Here is a 12,773-nt window from a genome sequence, read left to right as displayed (position 1 = left end):
ATCAAGGTCCATGGATGATTAGGTCTCCCCAAGGACCCCTGTGTCCATTGGACTTACTGTGCACTATCGGTCTGGTTCACATCTGTTTGTCCTTACTCAGCTCGTGTCCTCATGCTCCTCATGTCGCCTCAACCAAAACATCTCAGAGATAGCATTATCAGTGTTGAAGTGTCTGTCAAGCAAATGATTCACAACTCTCAAATTTATACATTTTACATTTGTCTTTATTTGTACTGGAGCATCAGCATGTTTCATTAGATATGGGCATTGTGCTACAGAGAGCAAGAAAAAATGTGGTCATTTTTGGTAGCAAAGTTTGGTTCTAAATGTTTGTATGAAAACAAGGTATCTCCTTTACACATATTTTTCCCCTGTCACATGTGGCTGTTCATTGAGTCCTAATCTGGAGGTCAGATTAGATGAGGAATTCAGACTATGGATAAATGACAATATGATTTAAAGGAACTGTATGTACATTTTTCATTACATAAACATGACCTATGTGTCCCCAGATATGAGGTAGACCTATTCAAATCAAATATAACTTTTATTAAAAACTTTAATGCTGATGTATTTTTAATTACAAAACACTGGACATGGCGTCTCATTTATTTATGTTAATATAATTTGGTATTTTTGTTCCCAAGACAATTATTCAATCAGAAAGCAGAATGAGCCTCTCATAAGTCTCTCTTTTGGGTTGCCAGTTTCAAAGCAAAAATCCAGTCGGTTTAAACCTAAAAGGACTCTGAATCGTCACTACCTAAACCCCAGCACCTTCAGCCAAACATTAATCAGAGCTAGTGCAGTCTCTGAGGTACCTTCTTTACATACACTGAGAAAAACTTGTGTACGTCCTCTATTTGCAGGATAAGGTACTGGCAACCCAGCTTCAGATGCGATTGTGATTTCTTTTTCAAATTGTTACAGTACAGGCTACATACAGTTTCTTTAAATTGTTTGTATTTTGCAAATTAGCCAGTCATGAGATCATATAAACATTGCACTTGACCCAAATACTTGATGATGGATAGTATATTTTTGTTTGTCCCATTAAAAGAAATATGTTTTCCCAAAGTTTTCGCTAATTTGCTAATTTGTTGATGAATATTTTCTTTCATTTTTTGTGTTTTTTTTTTTCTCAAAATGTTTACCTCAGTAATTCAAGGGCTCATTTAGATAAAACATATTTCACATATTATATTTCATCGTTTGTATTATGAAAAGGCACAACATGGATAAGCATTATATTTGAACACTCTCTATAACTTGTTTTTTTTTTATCATTACATGTTTATTGATAAAACATCCTGCGCAATTTTACTGTTTTTTGAGACAAATTGTACCTCTATTTTAAGGCATCTGATATTAAATACGTTGTTAGTAAAGACAGTTAAGGCAGGTACTTATAAGGCACTGCACACTTGGATACTTTGTTTTAGTTTCTTCTTTACAAGCTCACAATACAAAAAGAGCTCACGATAACAAAAATGGGCAACACTACAGTACATCCAACACACATTTACAAGACCACAACACTTCCCTTTGGTGATTATAATGGAATAATACATATTTATATACACACACTGTACATATACTTACATTGGTATACATTGCATGAAGTTGATGTCACCTGAATGCACGATAACAGTGAATGTAGTTTAAAACATGATTTGAAGAGACTGGGTATATGCATTGTGGTGGTGCTTGCTGTTTTAAAATGACAATAAAATAATAATAAAAAATAAAAAAAATAGCATGTTAGCCAAATGCTAATCCCACGTGCTAATGTTCACAACCCAGGCATTAACAGTTGGTTACATGTATACTTCACATGTTTAGCACAATCTGGTAGAAAATCGCTAAACTGAAATGCATTGTGATCTATAAAAGGTGCAGCGTATGCCATCTGCTTGTTGTTTCCACGGAGATATTACTGCTTCGTCTGGAATGTTCCACATTATGGCGTTAAATCAAATAAATCTAAACGCATACCTTGCATTTATTTCAATTACATTTGTTCAAAAGTACATTGAAAGCTGCATTTCTTTATACCTTTATCGCCTCGTCACTCCTTGCCATTTTGTGGAATATTCCAGGCAACGCAATACCATCACCATGGAGACCAGCAGAAAAGTTACATAGTGAAGAATTGTCAAAGCACCCCAATGCAAGCCGTCATGGCACCAGTAAATTGTAATTGATCAGGTTTGCAGTTTTGTTACAATTAATCTAAAGTTATGAGACCACAATGCATTCACTAATAGCTGTATTTTTCTTGTACAAGTCTGTAGATGTTTTAATTTCATTTATATACAAAGCCAAAAGTTTAAAAATGCCATTCATATTTGCACAGTCGGTTATTTGAATTCCCTTCATGTTAAAAATGGTTTTGTTGATTCTGACAAGCCTTCTCGAGATCAAAGAAGTTAAGTTCCCCGTCATGAGCGATGACACATGGGGCTAATCAAAAATCTGCTAGAACGCATTTTTTTGGACACACTGCAGAGACTTACTTCACTGTACTCTGGCCCTGCTGCGTACTGTTCCGTCAGCTGTTCCGGGCTACGTTCATGTATTTGGTGAACATGTGTTTTGATTCAAGTCACGACAAAGCACTCAACTGGCATTTTTAACAGTGTACGTCACAGCACAATGACTTTCAAATCAATAATGAATACCAGACGTTTTAAGAGTGCACAAAAAAACGTAATAATAATAATAATAATACTGGTTTGGACATTTAAAATATACTTCAGTTAAATTAATACGGAAAAGACTGGTAAACACAAAGAAAAGTGGATTTACGCTAAATTAGACTATTTTTAGCATGATTCTCAATGAGTTAGGCAGACGTGATGATGTAACACAGAAATGAGACATTACTCCATCGCATTAACCACAAGTACTACTCTTACATGGGTTTGAAAACGAAAGTGACTGAATGAAGTACTTTAGTAGTAGTTGGGCAAAATGTGTTTTACCCAGGTACAGATATAGTGTATAAGCTCTTAGAGTCGACCACAGTGTACTATCTGCATCTAATTATGATCAGGAAGTGAACTGCTAGCATGCTAATTCTGCAAAACTCTGCTCTGGGCTCTGAAAATTGCCTAACGTGCTTATAAAGTCATCACTGTGAATAACTAGGATGCTAGGATTGAGGAAGTGAGGAATAACTTTGGACAGCTACAAACCATAGTTGTTTTTGACATTTTTTTTTGACATTTTTGATGGACTTTTGGTAGTGTTTGCCATGGCATGTCTAGACTCAAATTTAGTATGTCGGGTGAGGGGCATGTGTGGGCAATGTTACTCTACTCGGGTCATAAACCATTCGACTAGCCCACTTCATGAAACGTTCATTGAAGCTTACCCAACCAGACATTACACATTCTGACCAGATTTACGTGCAAAGTCTATGGGCGATGCGTGTCTTTTCGCATCCAACGTTTCCGTGCCGTACTTCAAGCGTATCTTGAGAGAGTTGGAAAATCTCAACTTTTGCACGTCAGCGAGTTACAAGCGCCTGCCCTCCAATGAAAACGTGTCCAATTAGAAGCATTTGGTACGTTTTTGATGCTGTAGTGTGAATTCAGCAGTACAGTCGCTGCGTACGCCTGGCTCTGTGCACGCAGCAGTTAATAAGTCAGGCGTGTTGTTTTTGGACTCTGCCATGAATTCTCCTGACCAATCTATTACTACCAAGAGGTACAAATTATCTAGAGCTGCGAAGTATATGAGATATTTGTGTATTTGGGCATTTTGCTACGAAAAAGGTCATGTTTGGTTCTAAATGTTTATGGGAAAGCAAGATATTTTGTTTACACATTCTTATTTATTTTTTTCCTGTCACATATAGTGTTTGTTATAGATCAGGTGACATGCCCTTTTAATCATGCTGTAGCGTAAAAGCAGCTATTTGAAATAAAGAGTCTGCTATCTCACCATTGCATTTTAAAAGAAATTGTTTAGTTGGATGAGAACTATACAGAAGCAACAACCTTGGACACTATTTTCATTGTTGGTATGTCACTGTAATAGATGGTTATTCCTCTGTCATGGTTCAACATAAGATCAGGAGAAAGGACTAAGGGGTTATAACATGCTTTCTGCACTCATGGTTTAAAACTGAGAACAAGGCCTTCATCTGTTTATTTTAGTTTTTAGCAGGTCATAATTAATCATCTTGCAACATTGCTTTTACTTTACTTCCAAAATTTGGCGCCTTGAACGATGAAGAACTCTGGATAAAGGGTATCAAAAGGCTCCTTAGCAACATCTGATCACACTTATTTGAAAATGTAAGTATTCCATGGTCTAGCTTTCTTCAAGAGTTAAAATTGATGGGCTAGTTGTGAACTTTATGAGCACAGACCACAACCATGGACCAGTTCAAAATGTGTGTCAGTGTTGCAAAATTGGTAAAGTGTAAATTCGTTCCCTTGAAACTGGTTCGATTAGCGTGGTCCTACAGATACATTTTTGGCCAAATTGAGTTTTTTGTCCCATTCTACTCTACATACCCTATCTGTAGGTGATATTTGGTGACAACGGTCAGCCAATCAGAACGATTTTCAAAGGTAAAAACGCGCAAGTTATCCTCTTGTCTGTTTTGTCTTGTCTTATCTATTACCCAAAAGCCTTCAAAATTCTCAATTATACAAGGAGACTAACACTTTCTTTTACAAATGGACATACCACACCAGACTTCATTTTTTCAGCCTTGTACAAACATGATGTAACAAATCTAAAATCTTCCAACAGCTGAAAGCCAAGACGTCTAGCTTTTTCTGTTTACACAACCACATTCTAGTCACCGGGAGACATTTTTACATAAACTGTTCTCACACTTTTCTTTGCTCTTTCTCAATTGTGCCCTTTCACCTACTCCGACTGAGGACACGAGCTCTAAGTCAAGATCTCTTAAGCCCACTAACGCTCACCAGATATGACCCTAACCTTATCGTAGCGTGACACTGTGGCACAAGATCTTCCATTTAAAAGGCTACAAACATCCTCCTCCGTGTCTCGGTACGCTCCGGGACAGCCTGTCTCTAATTCCTTTGGGCAAATAAACAATTCCAGATCCTCCTTGTATTTTACTTTGAACTGATGACAGATGAAGTAGATGGCTGGTCTAAAAATACAACGGTGATTTAACCGTGCAATGAGTAAGTCCGCTCGATGTCACTAAAAGTACTGTTTTTCTATTGTTGCTAAGTGGTGACTCGTGTCCATTTTCCCTTCTAACCAGTGTTCCTCACTTCAGGGGCTAAATTAGGTTAGCATGGTTAACATTGGGTTTACACAGTCATGGTCTCTCATGTGATCTTAAATAGAGGCGAGTATCCCACTGACCGAGCAACAACCTCAGACAAGACAATGGCAGTTATTTTGCTAAGCTGTTTGTTGATCTGGCAACTCTTCTACCCAAATACTTAGATTCGTATTATTAAGTTTTTAAAAGTGAAGTGAAGTATAGGGCTGATATGTTTATTTAGAAAAACGTCTACCCCATGATACCACTTATCCAGACTTAAAGATCCTGCGCCTGATTTTTTACCATGTATTTGAGTAAATTTTGTTTTTGTTTTTATGTTAAGTGTTTAAACAGGAAGTGTGTGTTAGCATAGTTGTTGGTAGCTTTCCTGACACAACAAAACTCTACTTTGAAAAGCGCTTATAACCTCATCTCGGTGGATAGTTCAGATGCTAGAAATGCATGCACTGTTTAAAATTAACTAGGTTTTCTACATTTTTAAGACAGTAAACATCAAGTATAGCAACTTTTGAATCAAACGTACTGTACTGTGTCAACTTAAATAGTTTACTAGAGCCATAATCTTAATAATTGCTCTACCACGGGCGACATTTTCAAACCCAAACCTATCGTTGGTCATAATATGCATGCTGATTGTAACAGGAATTAAAAAATCAGACTCAAAACCTTAACTGCACTAAAATTCCTAACAGAACATTGGCAGAAAAAGTGCACAGAATTGTGTGATCTAACTTGTGTAGTAAACCTATAGAATTCGAATATCAACACCTACTGAAATGAGTGTGTAACGCTGCAAATGTACCACCCCAAATCTATAAATTTCACTTTGACCAACATAAAATATGAAGATTTGAATAGCTTTACTAGTCATTTTAGTTGTTATCTGTAGTCAAACAAGACGAGGCAGCTGTTTAAAATCACGTAATGCGGATGTTATGTTACACTATTGGAAGTTAACCTGAATAATATAAACAAGATATTAGAAGTTACAATACTGGCATAACCTTCACTTCACAGATAACTCTTAAATAGTTCAGTAACACGACAACACTAACAGCCTCTTGGAGTCCTTTAAAATCTCAATTCCATGTGGTGTTATTGATTCTCCATTGGTCTTTCTCTTCATCATGATACTGAAATTTAGTTTATAATCTGTTCACAGTCCATTTAGTAACCTCGCTTTATACCACCGAATGTTCGTTGTTGTGGTTGTGGTGATGCGCTCCCCCGCTCAGAACTGTGTGGTTGATGGAGGACGCCGACCGGTCTGAGCCCTCCGCCACTGTTCCATTGGCGTTCTCTTGGCGTTGGCAGCACAGGATCTGCTTGAAGGTGGCGCTCATCTCCTTATCGCGGTACGAGTAGATGATGGGGTTCATGGCGGAGTTGAACTCGGCCAGAAGCAGGAAGAACTTCTCGTAGGTGAGGACGTTGCAGCTGGAACAGAAGACGTCCAAGAGGAGGATGACGAGGCCTGGGGTCCAGCAGATGATGAAGGCACCTGGAGGAGAGAGGTAAAGGGTTAGTATTAGCGATGGGACGAAACAAAACTTCCACAAGACAAGGAATGAAATTGCGTCCATGAAAATGAGACATAATTTAAAGTGATTAAATTGTGCAGATAGAGTTCACAATTTTGACCTATTTAATATTTTTTCTCACATTGTAGCACTGCTTTTTGGAACTACAGCTTCTCAAGAGGTGTAACCCTTTTTATTGTCCAAGTTAATAGTAAACACATGGGGGAAAAAATCTCACAAGATAATTTTCCTCATGTGTGCACAATATTGTGTCAATTTGATCTCGTAAGATCGCGCTGCATCAGATCTTGTTCCATCCCTAGTTAATATGCAGGCAAAATAACAACATATTACAGGTATTCATGGGTTTCAGCTTCCTGTTTATAGAGGTTACGCGGATGACATCACAACATTCCAATCTTTAGAATGAGAAGCAACAATATATCAGTGTCAATGGTAAGTAATGGCATTTTTTTGTCAGCTCAAGTACAAACACATCTAAAATGTGAAAGAGCTGCCACAGGTTAAAGGTATTACATAAAATTGACTCTTGCGAGATTTAAGTCATGTTGGAATGTTGTTACCTCATCAAAAACATACCCGGAGTTGTGTTTTGTTTCATTCACACATGTTTGAGTAAGCCTTTATTATTGGTCTGTCTACATCTCCAAAGCTCAAAATGCTCTGTTCCACCTTGTGATGTCATGAAGTGGTAGTTTTGAAGTTAACAGCTTCATTTTATCTCTTGTTCAGTAGAGATTGGCCATTCCAGGACTGAAAGTATCCACATGATTCTAGGGAAGGTGAATGGACTTTAAAACACAGCACTTCCTGTATTACCACATAACCAAACTAAATATGCAGGGTTTGTGTGTTTTTGATGAGGAAACATTATAACATAGATCAGAAAATACTGTAATATGGGCCTGTTAATAACAAATATGAAAATCTACAAATCTGCTAAATATTTTGTTTATACCTAACATTTAAAACAAGAAAATCAAGTAAATAGTAGTAGAAAACCAGTTAAGGGACACTGCAGACTATGCTCACATTTATCACTGATACAGACTTTGGGATCAGATGTAGTTGAACTGAACCTTTCTCTCCTTAGATAAGATGTATGTTTCTAAGTCCATGTGTGTGTTAATTGTAGTGGGGCGAACTGAAGCATACTTAATAAAATAGCTCCATGGATAAAAATGAGACCAAAAAAAGCAAAGAAACACATTTTGTCTGTTAGGCTGCCCGTAGTTCTGCCTCAGTGACACTCAAAAAATTATGTCAACGCATAACCTCTATTGATGACATTTTGAGAACTTTAGCTCATTCAGAAGATATATTTTATTTTGATTTGTTGATAGCTATGGCAACCATGCTATTTTTATCACTCTGACCCTTGGATATATCTTTCACTAATTCAATTTTGGATTTATTCTTCTATTTCTTCATTTATGAGGATTGTTAACTATTCTGATTCAGACAATCTGTTGTTTCAGAATCAGCCAACATGAAAACAACCCTTTGTCCAAACACTGTACCAAATGATTAGATATCGCCATGTAATTTAATCTGACGGTAAAAGCAGTGAGGGGAGGCTTTGTTTACATTTTTAATCCAATTTAAGCATTTGCGTTTGATTTGATTCAAGGATAAGAATGTTGTTTCTAGCAAATTTGTTTCGTAACAAAGTGAATCACTTCCGATACCCCTTTATCTTGATCAGTCATAATTTTGTACACAGCCAGCACAGAGCTCAGGAAATGTTCTGCATCTTAACCACAGTTCAGGATATGTCTAGATTTCACACATAACATTTAGGATGCTTTGGACTAAACCAAGACTAGAACTAGACCAATGCACCCTTATGATAACAACACAGTTTTTCCATACTCTCTGCTCAGACTTTCTGCAAACTGCTTGCACAGAAATGGTTTGATTGACACACTCTACTTGAACAAAGGCAGGAAAGCTAAGATTATACAGATAGCTATAATAAGCACTTTTCAGTTAGAAACAACCCAATACAGGAAGACGTTTCTAAAATAGTCTGGTGCACATACAGATAGTTGTTTCCATAAACGATTCAACATTGACTTAAAATTAAAATGACAAAATGATCAAATCTAGGGAGAAAGACATTGTTCAGGAGGCTCTGGTAGGTCATGGTTTGATCTCTTACATTTGGAATCCTCCTTTAACATTTTTATAACACTTTCTGGGAGTTTGATCTGTTTGTGCTCAGTGTATATGGTGAAAGAGAAAAAATTCCTCGACAACCACACGACCATCACTTGCCAACCACACCACCATTTGTCAACAGGAAAAAACACATCACTGCAGCCTCCAAACCACTTCTGAAACGTTTTAGCTCACAAGTTCTATCCTTGCGCAGAATTAACTTTGGTTGACGCCGCCACGAACAAACCATCATGGGCAGACAGAAGCGGTAATGTCTCGAAAATGCCTCTTTAAAGTCCAATCAAGTTCATATTGAGCATGAATAAATAATACCATCAGTTAAAAAACAATTGCTTTCAACAACCAATTTTATATTACTAGGCCTATTGCTGAAGTAAATAGACAATAATATTGAAACCAAACCATAAAGCATAATTATTCCCAAAAAAGTATTCTAAATGTACAATTTGGTTAAAAAAAATGTGAACTACCACAAATAAATAACAGCACTTAAGTAGTTAAGTTAGTGTTTATGATGAGTCATAGAAGTCCATTATTCAGCCTTCTACAGCTCAAATCTCATCGCGGTATAGAAAATTAACCAAATATTTCCAACTAGTATAAAGAAAAGGTACCCACAACATATAAATTATTGTTAGTGATAAGTTGATATAGTGTTTATCGTGACAGGTCTATTATAATCAACAAATGAACAAGTATTCAGTTAGTTGGGTGAAATATAAAAATACAATTTTCTAAAAACAATAGTGGCAAGTAAAAGTTGTCTGCATTAAGAAAATGTGTCAATTTGTAAGTGTGAAAAACATGAAATTAGTAACAAAAGACTGAGAAAAGAGAGAATTTAGGGTGTCCAAGATGCCTCAAGATGCTACCAGCCCTTAATAAATGTTTTGTTGGCTGGTCCCTAGAATGCAAAGATATTCACTGAGAACGCAAAGACCAACAAAAACATGGATAGAATATGCTTTGTTGTTTCATACCTGCAATGAGAATGCTAGGATTGGGCCATTGAACGTCACAAATTGGGAAAAACATTTGACTCATACTGTCTGCTTTAGTGATAAGTGAACACAGGAGGCAAGCAAAAAACTAGGCTTAGTAGCTTAGACATGTTTTTAAGATAATTTTCTGACCAGTTTTTCACACTTTCAACTTAAAATAAGCAAGTGTTTACTCATTACCAATAAGAGAATAATGGTTAAACTTTGTTACATGTGCTAACTATTTTGGCACTAGCTTTTCAAGACATTTCTACAGCAGCAATGTATATAGACCTGCAACATTTTTGGCAGTGTTAAGAAATGTTCTCTTATTTATTTATTTTTAATAATTGTGATTTTATTTATTTATTTATTTATTTTTGTTTGTTTTTTTGTTTATTTTTTTTGCCATGGAAGTTTTAATAGCATTTAAATGTCTTTTACATATTTTGTTATAATACACCCTCAAGTGGTCACAAAAATTACAGTGATATATCCTTCAAAAATCATTTAGCCTTAACTGGAAGTGTCCCATTTACTTTCGTTCTCAGAATGACTTCCTTGAACTGAACTGAACTGAACTGACCTTGACCTTCCGCTGAAACTCCTCTATCCATTCTGTCATCTTCACAACCCTCCAACCTCCTCCTCTGCAGTTCAGTGAATCATCATTTCTCTGATTAGAACAAGTCGAGCACATTGTCCCGGGCCAATATGCCATTAGTCACGAACGTCACATTTAAGCACGATGATTTCACTCAACAGATGCTATTTGTATTAACTACGAGACAGTGGAGCCGTCTTTTGCGCAGTCCAGGCTTGGGTATTTGTCCGGCGTGGTGATGAGAGACGCCATATTGACATGCAGGCCTGTTATCTGTTAGTGTTTAGCGGGCGGCAGCTGCAGCATAGGCTTGACCTCACTGGCCAAAAATGCAGCCAGACCCTTCAGTTAGATAGATTTCGAAAGGATAGCAACCCAGCAGAGAAACTATCCCAAGAATTTGTCTCTCAAGCTGACATCTCATTTCAGCTGGACCATGTTTTCCGGATGTATTCCCTCTCTCAACACATTTTCTACTTATATAAAGATAGAATGTCACGCAATATTTTAGTCAGTTTTATAGAAAGCATTGTGCATTGAGAGTAGGGGGGATCCAACTTGCAACCTTTGAGTGAGTGGACATCTCATTATAAGTGCCATCGCCTAAGTATTAGTAAAAAATATGAGCAAGTTTTCCCTTAACTGAAGGGTTTGCAGTTTGATTCCCGCCCAGTCCACTGGTGCCAACCAACTTTTGCCCCTAAATGCTACTAAACAATACTTTCTTTGTGGTGGTTCTTCTAGTTAAGCCTATTCACTTCAATGAAGAATCTAGGGAAAAGGTTTTACCACTGAAATACGATATAAACGTTGATTTGTGTAGAATGTTCATGTGACCAACAAGCTAACACTGCACCGACGCTCTGGAAGACTTTAAATCAGCTTTGTAATCCTTATAGAACTTATTTGCTGTCAAGATCAGTAGCTCCAAATGACGATGACGCCGTCCACGACAACTTCCAGAATAAGGTGACTATTGTGTGACCCCGAAGTCTTTTCAAAACAGTTGAAATTACTTTTTCTCATTCACAATCCAGTCCAGCATCCAGTCTTTCATTACAAACAACAACTTGACCTTGCTTCAGCCAAACATACATTGAGAAACAGGACTTGTACTGTTTAAGTTTAAGGAAGGAACAAACATGTTATTTTGGGCAGTGGTAGCAAGTCGGTGTCACTTGTCACTACTCATAAATCCCACGTGGGAAAAAAAACAAACAAAAAAAACAACAACAAGTGGAAAATGTACTTAAGTCATAGGAAAAGTAAATAAATAGTCTGTATCTAATCAGAACATCTTGAAAAAAGTGGATATGCACTTTGACATTCACGGTGCTAAGTGGTGTGGAGCGTACCGTACCACTTGGGTGTTTTTTTTAGACAGGGTTGCTACTCTTGTTGAAAATAACTACTATGGCTGGAAATATAAAGCCGGGCCTTCACATATTAGTAGTTTTCAGATTATAGAAAGTGATTACGTCATACTGCCAGATGGAGGACAAGAGCAAGATTTCCCTATGAAATATCCAAATGGTAAATTCACAACTGTTGAACCTGATCATTTCAGTTAGTGACTAGACTGTACAAATTGCTATATTGCAACAAAAATATGCGTTTTAACAATACTCATTTTATCTGCTCCCGTATTAAATATTATTGGCCTATCATCTGGAACCTAGCAATAGCATTAGTTAGCGTCTTGGTGGCACAATTGTCGTCTTCTCTCATAGCTAGAGGGTCTCTGGTTTGATCCCAGACTGTGTGGGGTTTGCTGGTTCTCATCATTTCTGAGCGGGTTTCCTCAGGGTAGTCTTTTTTCCCCATCAAACTACAAGAAGCATAGTAGGGTAATCTTCCATATCCTGGCCCCTAGATCTACAGAGGGGTCCCTACTGCTCTTGACAGTTCATGCCACTTGGAAATAAAAATAAATGTTATTCCTATATGCCAGTACCGTAACTCATGATGTCTTCCATATGTCTTCCATATTTTCTTGGGAAATGGTACAGATAGAGGATTGTCAAAAAAAAAGCTATTTTCTTTCAACCCCCAACCCATCCGAAAAAGTCATTCTCTGTTTCCTGTTGGAATTAGCCACAGATACTCTGGAGAAACCTCAAGCTATGAGAAGAAAATTGGCAAAATAAGTGGGACCAGACTACAGGAAGGTACCCCAAGAAAGA

General features: G+C 37.2%; 1 protein-coding gene across 1 annotated transcript in view; it reads right to left on the bottom strand.

The window, feature by feature from the left end:
- Positions 1-220: 220 nt before the first annotated feature.
- The window catches only part of lpar1 (lysophosphatidic acid receptor 1), a 52,083-nt gene continuing 39,530 nt past the window's right edge, over positions 221-12,773 (bottom strand). Inside the window, exon 3 of the mRNA XM_033976228.2 lies at positions 221-6,785. Within this exon, the coding sequence (XP_033832119.1) occupies positions 6,466-6,785 (320 nt within the window). The 3' untranslated portion in view covers positions 221-6,465. The remainder of the gene's footprint in view (positions 6,786-12,773) is intronic.

This window comes from Periophthalmus magnuspinnatus, chromosome 12, assembly GCF_009829125.3.
Source record: "Periophthalmus magnuspinnatus isolate fPerMag1 chromosome 12, fPerMag1.2.pri, whole genome shotgun sequence".
Taxonomy (NCBI): Eukaryota; Metazoa; Chordata; class Actinopteri; order Gobiiformes; family Gobiidae; genus Periophthalmus; species Periophthalmus magnuspinnatus.
The sequence above is the reverse complement of the archived record's forward strand: the minus strand, read 5'-3'. Positions and strand labels throughout refer to the sequence as shown.